Source organism: Mus musculus, chromosome 5 (genome assembly GCF_000001635.26).
Source record: "Mus musculus strain C57BL/6J chromosome 5, GRCm38.p6 C57BL/6J".
Classification (NCBI taxonomy): Eukaryota; Metazoa; Chordata; class Mammalia; order Rodentia; family Muridae; genus Mus; species Mus musculus.
Window position 1 is genome coordinate 94197585 of NC_000071.6, and position 24770 is coordinate 94222354.

The window sequence follows — 24770 nt, forward strand, 5'->3', positions numbered from 1 at the left end:
AAGGATGTTGAACATTTTTTTAGGTGCTTCTCAGACATTTGGTATTCTTCAGTTGAGAATTCTTTGTTTAGCTCTGTATCCCAATATTTGGTTCTGAGGAGTCTAGCTTCTTGAGTTCTTTGTATATATTGGATACTAGCCCTCTATCAGATGTAGGATTAGTAAAGATCTTTTGGCAATCTGTTTGTTGCCTTTTTGGCTTATTGACAGTGTCCTTGGCATTACAGAAGCTTTGTAGTTTTATGAGGTCCCATTTGTAGATTCTTTTTTGGTTTGTTTGTTTGTTTTTGTTTGTTTTTTTGTTTTTGTTTTTGTTTTTTCGTGATAGGGTTTCTCTGTGGAGCCCTGGCTGTCTTGGAACTCACTCTGTAGACCAGGCTGGCTTCGAACAGAGAAATTCACCTGCCTCTGCCTCTCTAGTGCTGGGATTAAAGGTGTGCACCACCACGCCCAGCCTCCCATTTGTAGATTCTTGATCTTACAGCATAAGCCATTGATGTTTGTTCAGGAATTTTTACCTGTGCCCATATGTTCAAGGCTGTTCCGTACTTTCTCCTCCATAAATTTCAGTGTATTTTGGAATTGAGTTTTGTACAAGGAGATAAAATTGGATCAATATACATTCTTCTCCATTCTAACCTCCAGTTGAGCCAGAACCACTTGTTGAAAATGCTATCATTTTTCCACTGGATGATTATAGATCCTTTATGAAAGATCAAGTGACCATAGGAGTGTGGGAGTATTACTAACTCTTCTATTCTCTTCTATTCATCTACCTGCCTGTCAGTGTACCAATACCATCAAGTCATTTTGCTTTGTTTTGTTTTGTTCTGTTTTGTTTTTTGTTTTGTTTTTATCACAATTGCTATTAGTCCAGATTGAGGTCAGAAATAGTGATTCCACCACAAGTTCTTTTATTGTTGAGAATAGTTTTTGCTATCCTAGATTTTTTGTTATTCCAGATGAATATGCAAATTGCTCTTTCTAACTCTGTGAAGAATTAAGTTGGAATTTTGATGGGGATTGTACTGAAGCTGAAGATTGCTTTTGGCCAGATGGCCATTTTTTACTATATTAATCCTGCCAATCCATGAGCATGGGAGATCTTATCATCTTCTGAGATCTTCTTCCATTTCTTTCTTCAGAGACTTGAAGTTCATATCATAAAGATCTTTCACTTGCTTATTAGTGTCACACCAAGAAATTTTAAATTATTTGTGACTAATGTGAAGGGGGTTGTTTCCCTAATTTCTTTTTCAGCCTGCTTATCCTTTGTGTAGAGGAAGGCCACTGATTTCTTTGAATTAATTTTCTTTATATGAAAACATTGAAGATGTCTTTAGACACACCAGAAGAGGGCTTCAGAGCCTATTACAGATTTGAGTTAATTTTATATCCATCTACTTTGCTGAAGTTGTTTATCAGGTTTAGGAGTTCTCTGGTAGAATTTTGGGTGTCTCTTAATTATATTATCAAATCATCTGCAAATAGTTTTAGTTTGACTTCTTCCTTTCTAATTTGTATCACTTTGATTACTTTTGTTGACTAATTTCTCTGACTAGGGCTTGGAGTACTACCTTGAATAGGTAGGGAGAGAGTGGGCAGCCTTGTCTAGTACTTGATTTTAGTGGGATTGCTTCAAGTTTCTCTCCATTTAGCTTGATGTTGCTTACAGATTTACTGTATATTGCTTTTACTATTTTTATGTAGGGGTTTTGAATTCCAAGACTTTTATCTTGAAAGTGTGTTGGATTTTGTCAAATGCTTTCTCAGCATCTGATAAAATGATTGTCCTTTTTTATTTCCTTTGAGTTTGTTTATATAGTGAATTACAATGATGGATTTCCATATATTAAACCATCCCTACATTTCTGGGATGAAGCCTACTTAATCATGATGTGTTCTTGGATTCGGTTTGCAAGAATTTTATGGAGTATTTTTGTATTGATATTTATAAGGGAAGTTGTTGTGAAGTTCTCTTTCTTTGTTGGGTCTTTTTGTGGTTCAGGTATCAGAGTAATTGTGGCTTCATAGAATGAATTTTGCAGAGTACTTTCTGTTTCTATTTTTGTGGAAAAGTTTGAGGAGTATTGATAATAGGTCCTCTTTGGAGGCCTGAGATTCTCTCTTCCATCTCTTGTATTCTGTTGCTGATACTTGCATCTATGTTTCCTGATTTCTTTCCTAGGATTTCTTTCTCCAGAGTTGCCTCCATTGGGTTTTTTTATTGTTTCCACTTCCATTTTAAGATCTTGGATGATTTTGTTTAATTCCATCACCTGTTTGATTGTGTTTTCCTGTATTTCTTTAAGGGATTTTTGTGTTTCCTCCCTAAGGGCTTCTACCTGTATAGCAGTGGTCTCCTGTATTTCTTTTGTTGTTGTTTTGTTTTTGTTTTTGTTTTTGTTTTTGTTTTTGTTTTTTGAGACAGGGTTTTTCGGTATGGCCCTTGCTGTCCTGGAACTCACTTTGTAGACTAGTCTTGCCTCAAACTCAGAAATGTGCCCACCTCTGCCTCCCAAGTTCTATATTTCTTTAAGTGAGTTATTTTTTTAAAGATTTATTTATTTATTATATATGGCTGTAGACACTCCAGAAGGGAGTTAGATCTTGTTACAGATGGTTGTGAGCCACCATGTGGTTGCTGGATTTTAACTCAGGACATTTGGAAGAGCAGTCGGTACTCTTAACCACTAAGCCATCTTACCAGCCCTTTAAGTGAGTTATTAATACCCTTCTTAAAATCCTCTACCAGCGTTCAGCGATTTTCGGTGCAATCTCAGCAGAGGGCCCTAAGGTCCCCAGAGGACTCTCCATGCTGCAGGCACCCTAGCACAACCAGGTCCTTGAGGTCACTGGTAAGTGGAATTCAACATCAGTTCCAAAAAACCCAGAGGGTCTTATGCTAGCAGCAACAGGGTCAAAGGACAAAAGCAGGCCCTAGTATACTCAGGATCTTGGTATCACTGACACCAGACTATACAGGAGAGCCTGTGTACAGCAGAAGCAACAGAGCTTCTTGGAGAGGGTCCCTTTGGGCCTTCATCCTTACACAGGAGACAGAGCTGAGACCCAGACCCCTGAACACCTTCCCTGCTAGAGGCAAGTCAGCCTCCAGGTAGGGCTTTGACCCCAGGATTTAGGAGGGGGATATAAGCTCGACACTTCTGTGTACCTTTCCTGCAAGAGGAGCTTTTGCCCGCAGAGAGTGTTCTGACCACTGGGACACAAAAGAGAGTGGGACTCCCAGGAGTGCTGACAGAGGCTAAAAAATCACAGGAGGAACAAGCTCCAGCCAGAGACTCCTAGAATATCTAACACCGGAGATTACCAGATGGCAAGAGGCAAATCCTAGTCAAAAAACCAGGACACTGGGCAGTATCAGAATCTAGTATGCCCTCCACAGCGAGTCCTGGATACCCCTACACACACAAAACGCAAGATTCAGATTGAAAATCATATCTCATGATGCTGGTAGAGGAATTTAAGAAGGAAATGGATAACTAACTTAAAGAAATACAGGGGACCACTGCTAAACAGGTAGAAACCCTTAAAGAGGAAGAACAAAAATCCCTGATGGAAATACAGGAAAAAACTGCTAAACAGGTAAAAGACCTTAAAGAGAAAAGACAAACACACAAACACACACACACACACACACACACACACATACACACACACACACACACACACACACACACAAAAAAAAAAAAAAACTTAAAAAATTACAGGAAAACACAACCAAACAGGTCCAGGAATTGAACAAAACCATCCAAGATCTAAAAATGGAAAAAAAAATGAAGAAAACCCAAAGGGAGACAGCACTGGAGAGAGAAACACTATAAAGTAAATCAGGAACCATAAATGCGAGCATCAGCAAAGGAATACAAGAGATGGAAGAGAGAATCTCAGATGCAGAAGATTCCATAGATAACATGGACACAACAATCAAAGAAAATGCAAAATGCAAAAAGATCCTAACCCAGCATATCCAGGAAATCCAGGATGTGTCCAATGAGAAGACCAAACCTATGGTTATAGGTATAGATGAGAATGAAGATTTTCAAATTAAACGGTCAATAAATATCTTCACCAAAATTATAGAAGAAAACTTCCCTAACCTAAAGAAAGAGATACCCATGAACATACAAGAAGCCTGACAGAACTCCAAATAGACTGGACCAGAAAGAAAGTCCTCCCAACACATAATAATCAGAACAACAAATGCACTAATTAAAGATAGAATATTAAAAGCAGTAAGGAAAAAAGGTCAAGTACCTTATAAAAGCAGACCTATTAGAATTACACCAGACTTTTCACCAGAGACTATGAAAGCCAGACAATCCTGGACAGATGTTATACAGACCCTAAGAGAACACAAATGTCAGCCCAGGCTACTACACCCAGTAAAACTCTCAATTATGATAGATGGAGAAACCAAAGTATTCCATGCCAAAACCAGATTCACATAATACCTGTCCACAAATCCAGCCCTTCAGAGGATAATGATGGAAAACACTAACACAATGATGGAAACTACACCCTAGAAAAAGCAAAAAAATAACACTTCAACAAACCTAAAAGAAGACATCAGCAAGAACAGAATCCCAACTCTAACAACAAAATAACAGGAAGCAAAAATTACTTTTCCTTAATATCTATTAATATCAGTGGACTCAATTCCCCAACAAAAAGACATAGACTAACAGACTGGCTACACAAACAGGACCCAACTTTTTGCTGCTTACAGCAAACCCACCTCAGGGAAAAAGACAGACACTACCTCAGGGTAAAAGGGTGGAAGACAATTTTTCAAACAAATGATCTGAAGAAACGAGCTGGAGTAGCCATTCTAATATCGAATAAAATTGACTTCCAACCCAAACTTATCAAAAAAGACAAGGAGGGACACTTCATACTCATCAAAGGTAAAATCTTCCAAGATGAACTCTCAATTCCAAATATCTAGTTCCAAATGCAAGGGCATCCACATTCATTAAAGAAACTATAGTAAAGCTCAAAGCACATATTACACCTCACACAATAGTAATGGGAGACTTCAACACACCACTTTCACCAGTGGACAGATCATGGAAACAGAAACTAAGCAGAGACACAGTGAAACTAACAGAGGATATGAAACAAATGGATTTAACAGATATCTACAGAACATTTTATCCTAAAACAAAAGGATATGCCTTCTTCTCAGCACCTCATGGCACCTTCTCCAAAATCAAAAATATAATTGTCAACAAAACAGGCCTCAACAGATACAAAAATATTGAAATTGTCCCATGCATCCTTTCAGATCACCATGAACTAAGGCTGATCTTCATAACAGCATAAATAATAGAAAGCCAACATTCACATGGAAGCTGAACAACACTCTACTCAATGATTCCTCTGGTCAATGAAAAAATGAGGAAATTAAAGGCTTTTTAGAGTTTAATGAAAATGAAGCCACAACATACCCAAACTTATGGGACACAATGAAAGGATTCCTAAGAGGAAAACTCATATCTCTGAGTGCCTCCAAAAAGAATCTAGAGAGAGCATACACTAGCAGCTTGACAGCATACCTAAAAGCTCTAGAACAAAAGGGAGCAAATATACCCAAGAGGAGTAGAAGCCAGGAAATAACAAAACTCAGGGGCAGAATCAACCAAGTGGAACCAAAAAGAACTATTCAAAGAATCAACCAAACCACTAGCTGGTTCTTTGAGAAAATCAACAAGATAGATAAACCATTAGCCAGGCTCACTACAGGCCTCTGGGACGGTATCCTAATTATCAAAATCAGAAATGAAAAGGGAGACATAACAAGAGAACCTGAGGAAATTCAAAACACCATCAGATCCTATTACAAAAAGCTATACTTAACACAACAGGAAAACCTGGATGAAATGGACAAATTTCTAGGGAGATACCAGGTACCAAAGTTAAATCAGGATCAGGTTAATGACCTAAACAGTTCCACATCCCCCAAAGTAGTAGAAGCATTCATTGACAGTCTCCCAACCAAACAAAAGCCCAGAACCAGATGGGTTTGGTGCAGAATTCTATTAGAAGTTCAAAGAAAACCTGATTCTGACTCTCCTCAAACTATTACACAATACAGAAACAGAAGATACTCTACCCAATTCATTCTATGAAGCCACAATTACTCTGAAACCTAAATCACAGAAAGACCCAACAAAGAGACAGAACTTCAGACCAATTTCCCTTATGTATATTGCTTCAAAAATACTCAATAAAATCCTCACTAACTGAATTCAAGAATACATCAAAACAATCATCCATTATGATCAACTAGGTTTCATCCTAGGGATGCATGCAGGGATGGTTTAATATATGGAAATCCATCAATGTAATCCACTATATAAACAAACTCAAAGACAAAATACACATGATCATCTCGTTAGATGCTGAGAAAGAATTTGACAAAATCCAACACCCCTTCATGATAAAAGTCTTGGAAAGATCAGGAATTCAAGACCCATACCTAAACATAATAAAAGCAATCTACAGCAAACTAGTAGCCATCATCAAACTAAATGGAGCAATCCCACTAAAATCAGGGATTAGACAAAGCTGCCCACTTTCTCCCTACCTATTCAGTATAGTACTCAAAGTCCTCCCCAGAGAAATTAGACAACATAAGTAGGTCAAGGGGATACCAATTGGAAAGGAAGAAGTAAAAATACCACTATTTGCAGATGATATGATAGTATGTATATATATATATGATCCTAAAGATTCCACCAGAGAATTCTTAAACCTGATAAGCAGCCTCAGTGCAAAGGCTGGATATAAAATTAACTCAAACAAATCAATGGCCTTTTTCTACACAAAGGATAAATAGGATAAGAAAGAAATTAGGGAAAAACACCCTTCACAATAGTCACAAGTAATATAAAATACCTTGGTGTGACTCTAACTAAGGAAGTGAAAGATCTGTATGATAAGAACTTCAAGTCTTTGAAGAAACAAAATGAGGAAGATCTCAGAAGATGGAAAGATCTCCCATGCTCATGGACTGGAAGCATGAATACAGTAAAAATGACTATCTTGCCAAAAGCTATCTACAGATTCAATTCAATCTCCATCAACTTTCAACTCAATTCTTCAACGAATTAGAAAGGGCAATCTGCAAATTCATCTGGAATAACAAAAAAACTAGGATAGCAAAATCTCTTCTCAATGATAAAAATAACTCTGGTGGAATCACCATACCATGCCTTAACTAAAGCTGTACTACAGAGCAATTGTGATAAAAATTTCATGGTACTGGTACAGTGACAGACAGGTAGAGCAATGGAATAGAAGACCCAGATATGAATCCACACACCTATGGTCACTTGATCTTTGACAAGGGAAATAAAACCATCCGGTGGAAAAAAAGACAGCATTTTCAACAAATGGTGCTGGCACAACTGGTGGTATCTTGTAGAAGAATGTGAATTGATCCATCCTTGTACAAAGCTCAAGTCTAAGTGGATCAAAGGCCTCCACATAAGACCAGAGACACTAAAATTAATAGAGGAGAAAGTGGGGAAAAGCCTCGAAGATATCCGCACAGGGGAAAAATTCCTGAACAGAACAGCAATGGCTTGTGCTGTAAGATCAAGAATTGACAAAAGGGACCTCATAATATTGCAAAGCTTCTGTAAGGCAAAAGACATTGTCAATAAGAAAAAATAGGCCACCAACAGATTGGGAAAGAATTTTTACCAATCCTAAATCTGATAGGGGACAAATATTCAATATATACAAAGAGCTCAAGAAGCTGGACTCCAGAAAATCAAATAACCCCATTTAAAAATGGGGTTCAGAGCTAAGCAAAGAATTCTCAACTGAGGAATAAGGAATGATCGAGAAGCCCCTGAAAAAATGTTCAACATCCTTAATCATCAGGGACATGCAAATCAAAACAACCTTGAGATTCCACCTCACACCAGTCAGAATGGCTAAAATCAAAAATTCAGGTGACAGCAGATGCTGGCGAGGATGTGGAGAAAGAGGAACACTAGCCAGGCATGGTGGCACATGCCTTTAATTCCAGCACTCGGGAGCCAGAGGCAGGAAGATTTCTGAGTAAGAGGTCAGCCTGTTCTACAAAGTGAGTTCCAGGACAGCCAGGGTTACACAGAATATCCCTGTCTTGAAAAACAAAATCAGAGCGGGGCATGGTGGTGGCACACGCCTTTAATCCCAGCACTCGGGAGGCAGAGGCAGGTGGATTTCTGAGGTTGAGGCCAGCCTGGTCTACAAAGTGAGTTCCAGGATAGCCAGGGCTATACAGAGAAACCCTGTCTCAAAAAATTAAAAAAAAAAAAGAAAGAAAGAAAGAAAGAGAGAGAGAGAAAGAGAGAGAGAGAGACAGAGACAGAGAGAGAGAGAGAGAGAGAGAGAGAGAGAGAGAGAGAGAGAGAGAGAGAGAAACAAAAACAAAACAAAACAACAACAACAACAACAAAAGCCAGGCATGGTGGCACATACCTTTAATCCCAGTACTCAGGAGGCAGATTTATGAGTTCAAGGCCAACCTGTTCTACAGAGTGAGTTCCAGGACAGCCAGGGCTACACAGAAAAACCCTGTCTCAAAAAAACCAAAAAAAAAAAAAAAAAAAAAAAAAAAAAGAGGAACACTCTTCCACTGCTGGTGGAACTGCAATCTTGTACTACCACTCTGGAAGTCAGTCTGGAGGTTCCTTGAAAAATTGGACATTCTACTGGAAGATCCAGCAATACCTCTCCTGGGCATATACCCAGAAGTTCCAACTGGTAATAAGAACACATGTTCCACTATGTTCAGAGCAGCTTTATTTATAATCGCCAGAAGCTAGAAAGAACCCAGATGTCCCTCAACAGAGGAATGGATACAGAAATTGTGGTACATTTACACAATGGAGTACTACTCAGCTTTTAAAAACAATGGATTTATGAATTTCTTGGACAAATGTATGTATCTGGAGATTATCATCCTTAGTGAGATAACCCAATCACAAAAGAAGTCATTAGATATGCACTCACTGATAAGTGGATATTAGCCTAGAAACATAGAACACCCAAGATACAATTTGCAAAACACAAGAAAATCAAGAAGAGGGAAGACCAATGGGTGGATACTTTATTCCTCCTTAATATAGGGAATAAAATACTCATGAAAGGAGTTACAAAGACAAAGTTTGGAGCAAAGATGAAAGGATGGACTATCCAGAGACTACCCCACCGGGGGATCCATCCCATTATCAGCCACCAAAACCAGACACTATTGCATATGCCAGAAAGATTTTGCTGAAGGGACCCTGATATAGCTGCCCCGTGTGAGGCTCTGCCAGTGCCTGGCAAATACAGAAATGGATGCTCACAGTCATCTATAAGATGGAACACAGGGCCCCCTGTGGAGAAGCTAGAGGAAGCACCCAAGGTGAAGGGGTCTGCAACCCTATAGGTGGAACAACAATATGAACTAACCAGTACCCCCGAGCTCATATCTCTAGCTGCATATGTAGCAGAAGATGGCCTAGTCCGTCATCACTGGGAACAGAGGACCCTTGGTATTGCAAACTGTTTTTTTTTTTTTTTTTGATTTTTCGAGACAGGGTTTCTCTGTGTAGCCCCGGCTGTCCTGGAACTCACTCTGTAGACCAGGCTGGCCTATAACTCAGAAATTTGCCTGCCTCTGCCTCCCAAGTGCTGGGATTAAAGGCTTCACCATCATGCCTGGCTGGTATTGCAAACTTTATATGCCCAGATCAGGGGAATGCCAGGGCCAAGAAGGGAGGGGGTGGGGAGGGGAGCAGGGTGGAGGGAGGCTGTAGGGAACTTTAGGGATAGCATTTGAAATGTATATAAAGAAAGTATCTAAGAAAAAAAGAAAAAAGAAAACAACCTGTTCTTAAGACTAAAGCTCATTTTAAGGAGACAAAGGCCTTCTCCATGTTCCTGGTTCTCTCATAATCCAGGGAACTACAGCTCCCTACTTTCAAGCTTCTAGAATTGTACTCTCTCTCTTATCAAGTCTAAATATTGAAAACCGTTCCTGTATTGAACCCCAGCACCCATTCTTTATGGTTGTCTCTGTGAAACTGTTTCCATCTATAACCCAGGCTACACTCAAACTAAAGAAGATCCTGTCTCTACCTCCATGTGTAGTATGACCCTTTAGCTTGGCTAGCTCGAGTGGCATCATGTGTACACAATGTCCAAAGTTGTCCCTTCTTGAGGTTTCCCTAGTACGGGCTGAAGAAATGGTTCAGGAGTTAAGAGCACTAGGGATACAGCACACACAAGTTGCCATGTGAATGTTGGGAAATAAACCAGAGCTGTGTGTCAGAGCAGCCAGTGCTTCTACGGAATCCTGAGACAAAGCCAGGTGCAGTAGAACACAAGTGTAATCCCAGCACTTGGAAGGAGGCAAGAAGACCTCCAGCCTGGTCTACTATGCGAGTTACAGAACAGTCTGACTTACAATGAGACCATGACTTGGAAAATACAGAACAAAACAAAACAAAACAAAAGCAAATAAACAAAACAGAAATCAAAGACAAAAGAAAAACACACTAGTTGAAACAGGACAAAATAAACCAACAGAAAAAAAAAGAGAGAGAGACCCAAAAAGAAGAAACAAACAAACAAACAAACAAAAACAACAACTAAAACTATCCCTTACAGATAAAGAGCACAATCAAAGACAGAGGAATCCAGTAAAAACAGGAAATTTGCAACCTGACTATAAAAACAAAGGAACTGTAATTTAAAAGCAAAACAAAATAAATAAACAAAGGGGCCTGATACATTCTTCTCAGACAAAAGCTTTAAAATGCCTTTGAGTTTCTTTGTTTTGGCACCAACTGCTGGACATTCAGCCTCTCCTTAATAGTGGGATTTGCTTCCACGTGGAGACTCCAATTGACTGGAGCAGAGTTTCATCTGCAAGTCTTCATGGATTGGAGATAGCTTCTGTGTTGGGAATGGGAACGTATATCTACTACTTCTCTCAAGGCTGTTATGAGATGTGGTACAAGCTTGTGCAAGCCATATGCATGCTGCTTCAGCCTCTCTGAGTTCATATGAGCATCAGAAGGCCTGGTGTCTTCAGTTGAGGGAGAGTTGCTATGAACAGAGTTGAGCAAGTGTCTTTTTGGTATTGTGGGTCCTCTTTGGTTATATGTCTAGGAGTGGTAAAACTGGTCTAGAAGGTAGGCAGTTTCTCACATTTCTGAGAAAGTGTCAGATTTATTTCACAAGTGGTTGTCCAAGTTTGTACTCTCACCAGCAATGGGAAAGTGTTCCCCTCTTTCCATAAACTCCCCAACATGAACTGTCAGTGGTGGTTTTGATCCTAGCCATAATGATATATGCATAATGGAATCTCACAGTCATTGGGATTTGCATCTGTCAGATGATTTGGAATGTTGAACATTTATTTAGGTGCTTCTCAGCATGTAGAGAATCCTCTGTTGAAATATTCTGTATAATTCTATAGTACCCCATTTTTAAATTGAGGTATTTAGTTTGTGGATATCTAATGCTTTGTGTATTTATAGGGTTATCACCATTTATAGTGATATCACCCCTCTGTCAGATGTGGGTTGGTGAGGATGTTCTTCCAATCTTTAGGCTGCAATTTTGGCCTGCTGATGAACTCCTTTGACAAATAGAAGCTTTTCAGTTTCATCAAGTGCCATTATTCATTGCTGATCTTATTGCCTGAGCTATGGGTTTCTGTTCAGAAATTTATCTCCTGTGTCAGTGTGTTCAAGGCTAATCCCCCACTGTAGTGGATATTTCTGGTTTTCAACTTGACTATATCTGGAATGAACTGCAATCCAGAATTGGAAGGCTCACCTGTGATCCTGATCTTGAGACTGAGAGATACAAGATTCTGCCCTGGATCTTGGCATGGAGATCTCGAGGCATTGTGGCTATGAATCTCAGGAGACTAAAGCAAGGAGATCTATAAATTCAAGGTCATCTGGGGCAAAGTAAGTTCCAGATTTAGGTGTGGTGGTACACACCTTTAATCTGGGCCACACCTTCTACTGGAGACTTACACAAAAGTGGAAGAAGAAAGACTCTCTCTTCTCTGTGTGTGTGGGACTCAGCAACTGCTAGATCCTTGGACTTCCATTCACATCTGCTGCTGACCATTGTTGGGGAGTTGGACTACAGACTGTGAGTCATCATCAGTTCCCTTACTATACAGTGACTACCAGTAAGTTCTCTAACTCTAGAAAACCTTGACAAGTACATCCACTTCCTCTTGTGTTACATGCTGTGTATCCATTTTTATGTTGAGGTTTTGATCAGTTAGACTTGAGAGTATTGGAGGATAATAAATACAGAGCAGTTTGCTTTCTTATACATGCAGATGCCCAGTTAGACAGGCACAATTGGATAGGGATGATTTCTTTTTTACAATGTCTCTTTAGCATTCTCTGTTAAAAGTCTAGCGTCCATGCTTGATAGCTATGTGGGTTTATTTCTGGGTCTTCAGTTAAATTCCATTGATCAATTTATCTGTTTTACTGCCAATACCACACAGTTTTCGTTATACTATGGGCATGTAATACTACTTCAGATCAGAGAAGGTGATACTTCTAGGAATACATTTGTTGTAGAGGATTGTGGTCCTTGGTCTCAGTCCAATGGTTGCCTGTGAATGTCTGCAATTGTCTTAGGTGCTATTAGAACCTCTCAGAGGACAGCCACACCAGGCTCCTTTATATAAGCACATCTTGTCATCAACAATACTATAGGTTTTTGATGTCTGCTGATGGGATGGATCTAAGGATGCCTGTTCCTGGGTGGCTCTTTCTTCAGTCTCTGCTCCAGTTTTTGTCCCTGTTCTTCCTTTAGACAGGAACAATTCTAGGTTAAAATTTTTGAGATCGGTAGCTGGGCGGTGGTGGTACAAACCTTTAATCTCAGGTCTTGGGATGTAGAGACAATCAGAAATCTGAGTTCAAGGCCAGCCTGGTATACAAAGTGGGTTCCAGAACAGCCAGGGTTACACAGAGCAACCCTGTCTCAAAAAAAAAAATTTTTTTAGATGGGTGTGTGGTACTTTCCCTCAACTAGAAGCCATTCCTAGCCACTGGAGGTGGTCTCTTAAGGTTCTGTCTCCCCTCTGTTGCATATTTCATATTGAACTTTATTGTTTGCTTGCTTGGTTATTTATTGTTTGAACGATTTCTTTATTCTCCTTTTTGCTCTTGATCTTCTTGGTTCAAATAATATTCTGAGACAACATGGTTGTTCTTTACCTAGGGATAATTTAGAATTTCAATTCCCAGGGATCTTCTTGCCTTGGTCTTCCGGCTGGAAGGATTACTATGTGAGCCAAGACACCTGGTTATGTTTTCCTCATTTGTGACCAGCATGGGCCAGAGGGAAATTCACCTGGGAGCCATAATATGTCCTTGAAAATACATGCACAAAACCATAAAATACCATTGTAAGAGGGCATGACAAATACCCTTGTGCAGAACCTTTGGGGCCTACTTGTAGGAATTGGGCAAGAATTTGACATTGGGCTAGGACAGTGCAGTAGGCTCATATAAGAATATTTATCTTGGGCTAGTGCAAAGCTCAAGGAAAACTCGGCAGAGGAATGTGTGGCAATTGTTTTACCTTGTTCATCTTGATAAGCCCAGAGAAATAGTGATCAGGGGACTTTGTTTGTTTGTTTGTTTTTGTCAATAGACTTTTTATTGGTTATTTTATTTATTTGCATTTCAATGTTCTCCCCTTCCCCATTTTGTCCTCTGGAAACCCTCATCCAAACCCCTTTCTCCTTGTTTCTATAAACGTGATCCCATACCCACCCACTACTGACTCTCCAACCTGGCATCCCCTACACTGGAGCATCAAGCCTTCACAGGACTGAGGGCCTCTCCTCCCATTGATGCCCAACAAGGCCATCCACTGACATACATGCAGCTAGAGCAATGGGTCCCTATGTGTGTACACTTTGGTTGGTGTTTCAGTCTCTGGGAGCTCTTGGGTTGTGTTGCTCTTCCTATGGGGCTGCAAACCCATTCGGCTCCTCCAGTCCTTTTACTAACATCTCCATTGGGGACCCCTTACTCGGTACATTGTTTATTGCCTTGTTTGTTCTTTGACCTAAAACTGACTTTATCCTTTGCATGTATTTAGACTGGTATAAAAGCAGACTAGAGAAAAGTGAATCTGCTTAGGACGTAGCACTGGCTGGAGTCATGGAATAATGTTGTCTAATGGTCATTGTCTTTTCAATCATCATTCCCTACCTTGAGACCCTGTTGCCTGACAGAGCTGGCTTGATCACATTTTACAGTTATTTATCAGTTCTGGAATAAAGAGGTGAGCTTTATGCTTTGCCAATCTTCTACTATGGTAGTACTCAGAAAGCAGAGCCAGGAGGATGGCTTCATCCACCTTGGAGGGAATTCTGTGGTGTGACTCCAGTAGTACAGTCCTTGCTTGGCATTCACAATTAAGGTTATAAATCACTGCATGATCTAGACAAATGGGGCATGCCTGTGTTCCCAGAACACGTGAGTCTGAATAGAGGCTCAGAAATCCAATGGTATCTTTGCTGTAATAGATAGTGTGAGGCAAACCTGTTCTATATTAAAATATTTTCAAAACAAGTTAAAAAGTGTGTCAGGGAGAGGCATAACATCAATGATTCTAAAAAGTCGGAGCAGGTTTGAGAAAGGAAGGATCAGTGGACATGGAGAGATGATCAGGGTTTCCTGGGCAGAGATAAAATCTCTAGGATTAGGAGATTTTCAGAATACCTGATATTTGCAGAACACATAAATTCAATGCCCAACAAGTGTGATTGTGGCTTGGAACTACCTTTAGCTTCAGTGTTTCTGGAATCCTCTTCCCTTTCCTAGACTTAATAAGCACTATGACAACATGCAGACACACACACACACACACACACTCACACAGAGACCTTGGATGATTCAGACCTAAAGGGGAAAGGCTCAGGGAATCCTGTAGAAGAGAACAAAGAAAGAGGAATAGAGTCAGAGGAAATGGTGGACATCAAGGAAGCCAGAGCTTCTTAAACAAACACAGGAGAACTAACACACACAGAGAGAGACTAAAGTAGACTAAAGTAGAATTCTCAGGGCTTGTGTGGGTCTATTCCACATGGGGTATCAGTGTTGAGAAAAAAGTAGACTGACACAAGTTCCTATCCCAAACCCAGAAATTACTGAAAACCATTTACAAATGAAAAATTAGTTTTCTCAAATGGACTCTCCTTGAGGGTACAAGTCTCATTCATATGGGCAGGTCTACTGGCCAACACAAAGTGAACTCAGAGGCCTCTTTGGAGGTCCTAGGTCTCATAATGTTTTGACAGGCCTCTTTTGGGTTTTTTTTGGATTTGCTTTTTAATTTAATTCTTTTTTTTTAATTTACCTTAAATCCCCCACTAACTGTTCTTTTCCAGGTCAGACCCTAGTACACTACTTCTAGGTACCTTCTTACCATGTTCTCTGAGTAGGTGGAAGTTCCCTGGGTATCCCCACACCCTGGTACTTTTAGTATTTTTAAGGCAGGGCATATCCTCTCCCACTGAGGCCAGGCAAAGCAGCTCAGCTAGAAGAACACACCCCACAAACAGGCAATGGCTTCTGAAGTGGCCTTCAGTCCAGTTGTTAGGGGACCGACGTGAAGACCAAGCTAAAAATCTCCTACATCTGTGTGGGGAGGCCTATGCCCAGCCCATGTTCTCTTTGGTTGGGGTTTCAGTTTCTGAGAGCCCCAAAGGTCCCGGTTAATTTACGCTGTTGGACTTCTACAGAGTTTTTATCCCCTTTGGGACCTTTGCTCATATATTAGGGCTACCAATTTTGTATTTTTATTGGATTCTTGTGTGTGTGAGATCCTGTCCTGTATCTATATGTATTCCTTGTGGTTTTTCATTGGTTCTTTATCCTCCATTTCTTTGTTTTGTCATACTACAATATGTAACAGTTACCTAGGACTTGTATTTCATCAATGTCTTCATATTTTTGCTGGATCCCAAAAATGTGTTGGTGGTCTAGAAACCACTAGACCCTGAAGTGGTTTCTCTCCTTAAACCTGTGGGTCCCATTGCTGAATTCAGGCTTGGTAACAAGTGCCATTGATCACTGAGGAACTCACAGCCTACTAAGTAAGCTCCCTTAAAGTTTTTTCTTAGAAAACACTTTTTTGTTCCATTTTTTGTTTTTAGTTTTTTTCAGACAGAGTTTCTGTTTAACAGACATGGCTGACCCAGAACTCAAATTGTAGACCAGACTAGCTGAAACTCCAAGGTCCACCTACATCTGCCTCCTTACTTCTGAGATTAAAGGCCTATTGTAGCATCTCTCACCTAACTAGATTTTGTTTTTATTTGGTTTGGTTTGGGTTTTGAGAGAGTGTTTCTCTATTTTGGAGCCCTCCCTGTCCCACACTTTAATCTGTAGATCAGTCTGGGGTCTAAAGATCCAGCTCCTCCCCTTGCCTCCAGGGTGCTGGGATTAAAGTCAGGTGCTACCCCACCCTGCTCTGCCTTAATTGTAAAACAGACCCTTAGTCCTTAGGCTTCACTGGTTAAGAATTATCTGCTTAGATAAAACTAGCCTTGAACTCACTGTGCCCAGTTTACCTTTACCTACAGAGTACAGGGATTAAAGGTGTTTGCCACCATTCCTTTTACAAATTTAATTCTCTTAAAGATTTAGCCTGGCAGTGGTGGCACACACCTTTATTCCCAACCCAACACTTGAAAGGCAAAGGCAGGCAGATTTCTGAGTTCGAGGCCAGTCTGGTATACACAGTGAGTTCCAGGACAGCCAGACCTACACAGAGAAACCCTGTCTTGAAACAAAACAAAACAAAACAAAACAAAAAACGTTTTGTTCTCCATGTTTTGGTGTTTTTCCTGAATGTATGAATGTTCAGCAAATGAACGCCTGATGTCCAAGAAGGTCAGATGGAGTTTTCAGGTTTCCGGACACTGGAGTTACAGATCATTTCAAGCCACCACGTAGGTGTTCAGAATAGAGTATTAATAGGTGCTCATTATTGTGGAGCAGACTCTTTGGCACATGTCCCACTCCTGATTTCATCTTGGGCAAATCATTCTGGTCATATCAAACCTGACACATTATCTGTTTTCTGTCAGCCAAAGGCAACATCTCCCTCAGACCCTCCAATTTCTGTTTGCCTTTAGGTCTATTTAGAAGTAGACTCAAATGTAAGCTCAAGCTGTCCTTCTATTTACCATAAGGCTGAGGACAGCTTTGAATTGATTCCCCGGCTTCAACAGTTCAACTCTTGAACTGTTGAGTTTCCAGGCATAGCCATTATGTCTGCTGCATACAGTGCTGGAGAGAGGAATGGCTGTATGCTGGGTAGCTCCTTACACACTGAGTGCACACCCAGCACACTTGGACAATGTTAATGGAATCAGACAATGCTCCTTCCTCTAACATTTATGTAGGTGCTACTGCAGTTTATTGAAAAAACATCCAATTCAGGCCTTGAGCTCCAGAACATACTCCTGTCTATTAAAAACTCTTTGTCCCAGATCCAGTTACAATAATATCGATGAATTATTTTCTGTCTATGATCATCAATAGATTAAACCCTGATCTGAGGCAAATCAGACTGACTTTGTGCACATGAATAAAATTGGCCCAGGTGTGGTGTTTCTCAACAGTAATCCTAGCAGCAAAAACTATGCTGAGGCAGGAGGATTGCTAGAACTTAGAGTTTAGAAACAACCCTGGCTTCACAGCAAGACCCAATCCTGTAGCAACCTCAAAACTATGTAATCATAAAGCAAATGAAGGAGAAAATCTACAAATTCAGTGATGTTTTATTAAGTAACAAGTGAAATGTTTGGGTGGTATGGTATGCTATGGAGGTATTCTCATTGAGAGCTCTGGTGCAATCAATGAAATGGCTGGATGTTACATATAGAATTAAAAGGGCAGAGTTTAACCATCCAATCTAATTCTAGTTTGAGGTTGAATTACATGGCTGCAATAGGAAGGGTTATTCAGAGAGGCTTCAGTGGAGACAGAAAATATTCAGATCTGGAGATTGGGTAACTACCAGGGTTGTCTAGGACTCAGAGACCTATCTGCAGTACTCAGAACTGGTATGTAATTGGTTTCCCTAGGGTCAAGCAGTTTGATTTGAAACCCTTTAGATTCCGGGGTAGTACAGGAAATTTCATTTTCTGTCTCTTTAGTAAAACACATTGAAGACCTTGGATTTTATTCCCGATGACGTTTTAGCCTCATCTCCACTATATCTCTAAGATAACTTGTATATTTCATTACTGTGCTTGATATATATTTTTTGACACAAGAATTTTCTTAGATGTTGGGCGTGTTGCTCTGGGTTAGCTGAAATCAGATCATTCTGACTAATGTGGTCTTTCATATTTCCTTTCACTGAAATGATGATTTTTTTTTTTTTTTTGTGAGTCCCTAGCTCATGTAACTTTGATCATCTTTAACTCTGATCATCCTGGTAGCTGGAATTACATTTGTAAGTTACTCAAATGTCTTACCTTAGTCTTTGCTTTAGATCATTTTCACATAGCTGTGGTTTTTGGATAACGTCTGCTTTTGGAACCAAGGTGAGCCTGACAGTCTTGGTAGGAACCCACAGATGTTATCCTCCTTACTGGAAATTCAATATTGTTATACAACACAGGAACTTTTTGGTTGTATTATTGTTTCTTTCCTTGTTTGTTTTTGTTGTTGTTGTTGTTGTTTGATTGCTGGTCTGTTTCTTTGTTGTTTTGTGTTGTTTGTCCTTTTTTTTTTTCTTTTTTACTACTAAATTCAATTTCTCTTCAACTTAGTTTTACAGTCCAGTCATTATTTCCTTCCTGGTCTGCCATTTGTTCCTCATCACATTCTTCCTTCTCATCACCCCACCCTTTTGATAATTTTACATATTTACATTTAAAATGTTATCTCTCTTCCAGGCTTCACCTCACAAACCCCCTCCCATGATACTTTCCCTTTACCTCTAAAACATTACTCCCCCACCTACCCACACACTCCTGCCTCACCCTTCACTATGACAATAGGCCTCCAAAGGACAAGGAGCCTCCTCTCTGAAATAAGCCATTTGCTACATATGTTATCAGGAACCATAGACCCACTCATGTATGCTCCTTGTTTGGAGACTTAGTCCCTGGGAAATCTGAGAGGTCCACTTAGTTGATGTTGTTTTTCTTCCTATGAGGTTGTAATCCCCTATATCTCCTTAAATCCTTCCCTATCTCTTCCATTGGGGTCCACATGCTCAATGCAAAGGTTGCCTGTGAGTATCTGCAGTTGTCCTTAGACAGGTGGTGGCACAGCCTCTCAGAGGACAGTCATATGTTGACAACAGCAATAGTGTTTAGGTTTGGTGTCTGCTGATTTTATACATCCCAAGATCCCAGTCTCTCAAGCGCCTAATCTTCAGTCTCTGAACTATCTCTTTTCCCTGTTTTTCCTTTAGTCAGGAACAATTCTAGGTTAAAATTTTTGAGATGGATGAGTGGCCCCTTCCCTCATTAGGGAGCCATGCATATCGACTGGGGTGTCCTCTTCAAGTTCTATCTCCTCTATGTTCCATATTTCAGCTAGGATCATCTGTACTGGGTCCTGGGAATCTCTTCCATTTTGCTTCCTGTTGGGAGCTATTAAGACAACTCTTGATCTCTGAATTGGGCCTCTCCCACCGAGAAGAAAAAGGGGTCAAGAGCGGGCCAGGGACACATGGATTCTGAGAACCATGGGATGTTCTAGCCCTAGGTCATCACTGATGTCCTGACCACACCCTGATACCACCAAGCTTCCTGCTTCCCTGTGTAGCTGCCAAAAGAAAGAATTTCTATTGCCCCCCTCCCATAAGTACTTCTCCTTTTGCCTGTATTGGCCCACCCCCTCCCACTGATAAGTGTCTGTACTTCCCCTTTTGCTTGTGCATTTAAGCCTTGGATCTTTCTCAATACATTGGGGTCTTGATACAACTTCAGAACGGTTTCCGTGTCCTTACTCGTACAAGGCCCTCGTCTCTCTCTACCTCCCATTAAGTTATTAGGAGGAGGTCCCCTCGAGATCCTCAAATAACTGGACGTGTTGGACAGGTCAGCTTCCTTTCATTCTTTCCTTTGTAAAGAAAGGGAAACACATAAAAATATTTTGACCCCAAAATTATGTGTCCATTAGAGTACTAGAGAGGCTCCCATGATGCCAGTGTGGGAGTCTGTCTTTACACCACCAGTTTAGGATACAGAAATAAATTGATGTCTCTAGCACTGTAACTCTAGAGCAGTAATTCAGAAACTAAATGGTTAATGTGGTGGTGAGGAAGTAGTATAAAGTTGTCTTGAATATGTATTCTTTTCTAAATGCTTCCCCAGGAGCCTTCTTCCTGAAGACCTGAGAGGATGAGTGGTCAGACCCCACCCACACTCCAGAAGCGAGCAAGGCAGACACAGCTGAGAGATGAGGCTTTGGCCATATCCCCTCTGGAGAACGTGCCAGCTGTGTACGTCCCATGGCTGTTCCAAGAGGCCTTTGCTGGCAGATACAACTCGCTCATAAAGACAATGGTGGCAGCCTGGCCTTTCCAATATCTCCCTGTGGGGTCATTGATAAATATGCATAACCTGGAAACCTTGCAAGCTCTGCTAGATGGTGTAGACAGGAGACTGACAAGAAAATTTCCCCCCGGGTAAGCATATCCAAGTATTGTATATGGGAGCGTAAAGAGTACACAGTAGACATTGCCAGGGAGAATGGCTTTGTCCTAAGTCTATTAGATGCTTCTGATTGCATAAACAAGCAGAGACACAAGGTTCTTGAAATCTACTCTTTACTTGTAGAGAGCACATTTGGATATGGATTAGACTTGAATATGGACTAGAGTAGACTTAGCCTCACAGTAGAATGAGCCTATCCCTGGCCTTCACAGTAATAATAATAATAATAATTACTATTATTATTATTATTATTATAGTAATAATAATAGTAGTAGAAATAGTAATAGAAATGATGTATACCTTAGTGAAAGAAAAGTATTCAAGTGTACAGAAGCCCAGGAAAGCTTTTGTAGCATGCCTGAGTCCACCTTGGATATCAAAGTGCTTAAAAACAAAGACTGTAGCAGTGTGGGGCATGGTAGCACACGCCTTTAATCCCAGCACTTGGGAGGCAGAGGCAGTCGGATTTATGAGTTTGAGGCCTGCCTTGTCTACAGAGTGAGTTCCAGGACAGCCAGGGCTAAACAGATAAACCCTGTCTCAAAAAAAAAAAAAAAAAAGCTTTAGCAGGGAGGAGACCTGAGTTTAGACATATGTATCAAGAAGACTGCTGACATTCATAAGTTTCACCCACAGGAGGCCAAAACTTCAGGTTCTCGACATGAGAAATGTGCACCATGTCTTCTGGAACATAGGGAGCGATGCAAATGACAGTGACTCTGATGCAGAGACCTTGGATGAAAAGCAAGTAGTGAAGGCCCTTCCCAGATATGCACTGAGGCAGCGTCTGAAGATCATAGTTGATCTGTCAATCAGTTCTCAGCTCAATGAAGAAAAAGCATATTTCTTGAATTGGGCCAAGCAGAGAAAGGGGTCCATAAATTTCTGCTGTACAAAGATGAAGATCTGGGATGCACCAGACAAAGTTATCAGAGAAATCATGAATGTTTTTCATCCAGAGCACATTACAGAATTAGAACTGTATACCGACTGGACTCTGTTGCGGCTGGCACATTTTGCTCCCTACTTTGGGCAGATGAAAAATCTTGAAAAAGTCTTCCTGGCACCACTCCACAAGAATACCTCCCCTATTATGAATATAACAGGGGCCTCAAAAGTCAAGTGTATCAAAAAGATTATTTCTCAGTTTTCCAAATTCAACTGTCTCCAACATGTCTTCATGAAACGTGTCCATTTTCTCAGAGACCACCTGCATCAGATCCTAGGGTAAGCAAGTCAGCTACCAAAGCAAATCTGTCTCTCTTCTCTTAAGGATTAGTGGTACATAATGCCTGCCACTCACTAGGAACAAAATTTAGATACTCATAACACTCTGAAAGTTATGTCTTGTTTCCATGTATACTGAGATATGCAAGGGAAATTTTACAAGTTAATTCAGTCAACTGAAATAAGCACTCATGGAGTACAGAAGTGATTTGATCTAAGGGGAGGTCAGTTCTAGTAAGCATGGGTTGTAATTCTTCGTCAATCATGCCCACTCAATCAAATGGAAAGGGACCAGCAGGGGAGTGTGTAGTAAGGTGTCAGGGTACACATCAGCTCAGTGTGAACATGAACTATATGCTCAGATCTGTGGGAACAGCCTTCTATCTCTGCCCAGTTCCCTTGGATGAAATGTTTTGAGCGAGCCCAAGCAGCACTGAGTGCATGGGACAAGGAGTATAACTTGGACTGAAACTTAGAGCCAGCATGACTGCAGAGGGAATGATAGAATGCAGATTCAATGAGTTTATCAAAATCCTGTCAGGGGTTTCTTGGGTTGGAAGCTCAATCTTCTGTGTGCTTGCTTGCTTGCTTGCTTTTTTTTTTTTTTTTTTGGTCTTTTGGAGACAGGGTTTCTCTGTGTAGTCCTGGAACTCAGAAACCCTCCTGCCTCTTCCTCCTGAGTGCTGGCATTAAAGGCATGTGCCATCAAGCCCAGCTTCTGTGTGCCTTCTTAGCTTAAGTGATGAACTGGTTTTCGGCTTGAGGGTGAGGCCCAAGGGTGAATTGCGAGATTGTCATGACTGAGCAGTTTCCAACAGGAAGCATCACAGATGTTGTCCTTGATCATTTACTTAAACTGACCTTGGGGCACTTGGTTCATTCTACCACTGTGTACATCCCAGCCAAACCTTTACAACACCACTTGCCAGAACTAACCCTCTGGTCTCCTCTATCCCTAGGTGCCTGAGGACGCCCTTGCAGACCCTCTCCATCACTCACTGCCTAATTTCACAGACAGACTTGGATTCCTTTTCCTGCTGTCACAACCTTTTTAAGTTAAAAAATCTGGAAATCAGAGGAGTGACATTATTTGCTCTCGATCTTATGCCTCTGAGAGGTCTCCTAGGAAAACTGGCAGGTACTCTTAAGTCTCTGGATTTTCAGTGGTGTAGCATGAAGGACTCCCAGCTCATTGTCCTCTTACCTGCCCTCAGTCAATGCTCTCAGCTCAACCAGATCAACTTCTACAGCAATGACTTCTCCATGGCCATCCTGAAGGACCTTTTGCAGCACACAGCCACCTGGAGCAAGATGAATGTGGAACAATACCCTGTCCCTCTGGAGTGCTATGATGCATTGGGTCATGTCTCCAGAGAAAGATTTGTGGAACTTTGTCAGGAGCTCATGGATACCCTCAGGGCCAAAAGAGAGCCTAAGAGCATATCTTTTGCAACAAATGTCTGCCAAAATTGTGGCAAGACCTGTGTCTATGGCCAGGGGGCAAGGCTTTGTTCCTGTTTGCAGTAAAAATGGATACAGGTATTCTGACTATGAATAAATGACATGCTTGGGACACATCTCTCATCCAAGGTGCTCAGAGACTGTGACTTCAGACACTTCCCATATGGTTAGAAGTAAAGAGATGGGTAGTGACTGGGACCCTGAATGCTTAGATTGAAATGTGGACTATTCCAATAGACTGTTGGACCAGGGGCATGATGGAGTCAGAAAAACAGTTTGGCATTTATATGTGGCTTCTGCCCAGACAGTATATATAGATGCTTTTTGTGTACCTATCAACCTGGATGATGTCTTCCCAGGGTCTTGGACTTTTTCCAACCTTACTACCAGGTTCAGTGTCAGGATGATAGAATAGGTCCAGGTTTGGAAAGACACTGTTGTTTTATGAAGGAAGCAAAGTTCCAGGTGAATATGGCATGTATAAAATAAAAGTTTTCTTGACACATCTTTCCCTAGTCTCTTGCCTGGGCTACACGTATAACACTTTTGGGTGGCTGATCAGTTATGTGCACAAAACATTTACATTAATGTGAGCAACATAGACATAAATCTTGTGAAGAGGGATTAAAATGATCACAGATGGTTAATATCCAGTATGTTGAGACCACAAGGCACCTTGGACCCCTCAAAGATGCCTAAAGGTAAGAAGACAACATAGAGCAAAGTAAACAGGCTTTCCATTCTAGCTTTGAACTCCTGAACTTTGTGTCATGCCTTAATGAGCTTACTAAAAAGAACCTCTATATACAGTCTATGCCACATGTCTCTAGAGCTCTATTCCTATGGAGTCCCAAACTCTATGAAGTAACCATAGTGTATAAAAAGGTGCCCACTATTATGCAGGTACCTTTGCTACATAAAGTATTTACTTTCAAAAAGACGTGTATTTTAAGTCTTCAATTTTATTAAAAGCAATAGAAAAATCTCCTTTGCCTAGTCATTAACCCTTTCTGTATGGTAAACTATCAATAAAACAATTTATCGTTACTCTGTATTTACGGAACACTTAGAACATGAGTTCTCTGTTTAAATATCATTGTTATTTTCTGCATTGAATAGCATAGCTAAACTTAAGGCCTCGGCAACAGATGCCCTCTGGAGATAAGTCAAAATGTACACATTGATGCAAGGCTTGTCACAATTCAAAAGGTGGATAAAGGAATCAGCTATTGTTGGACACATGGACATTTAGGCTGGCTTAAGGGATAGAAGAAGACAAAGAAACAACAAACCTCTCTCAGGCTCTTTTCTGTCTTTCCCCACAACC

General features: G+C 40.7%; 1 protein-coding gene across 1 annotated transcript in view; it reads left to right on the forward strand.

Annotated features, from left to right (window-relative positions):
- Positions 1 to 23509, forward strand: part of Pramel38 (PRAME like 38) — a 60692-nt gene extending 37183 nt beyond the window's left edge. Inside the window, exons 2-4 of the mRNA XM_006535305.1 lie at positions 20414 to 20727; positions 21392 to 21982; positions 22942 to 23509. Coding sequence (XP_006535368.1) covers positions 20441 to 20727; positions 21392 to 21982; positions 22942 to 23509 — 1446 coding nt within the window. The 5' untranslated portion in view covers positions 20414 to 20440. The remainder of the gene's footprint in view (positions 1 to 20413; positions 20728 to 21391; positions 21983 to 22941) is intronic.
- The last annotated feature ends 1261 nt before the right edge of the window (positions 23510 to 24770 follow it).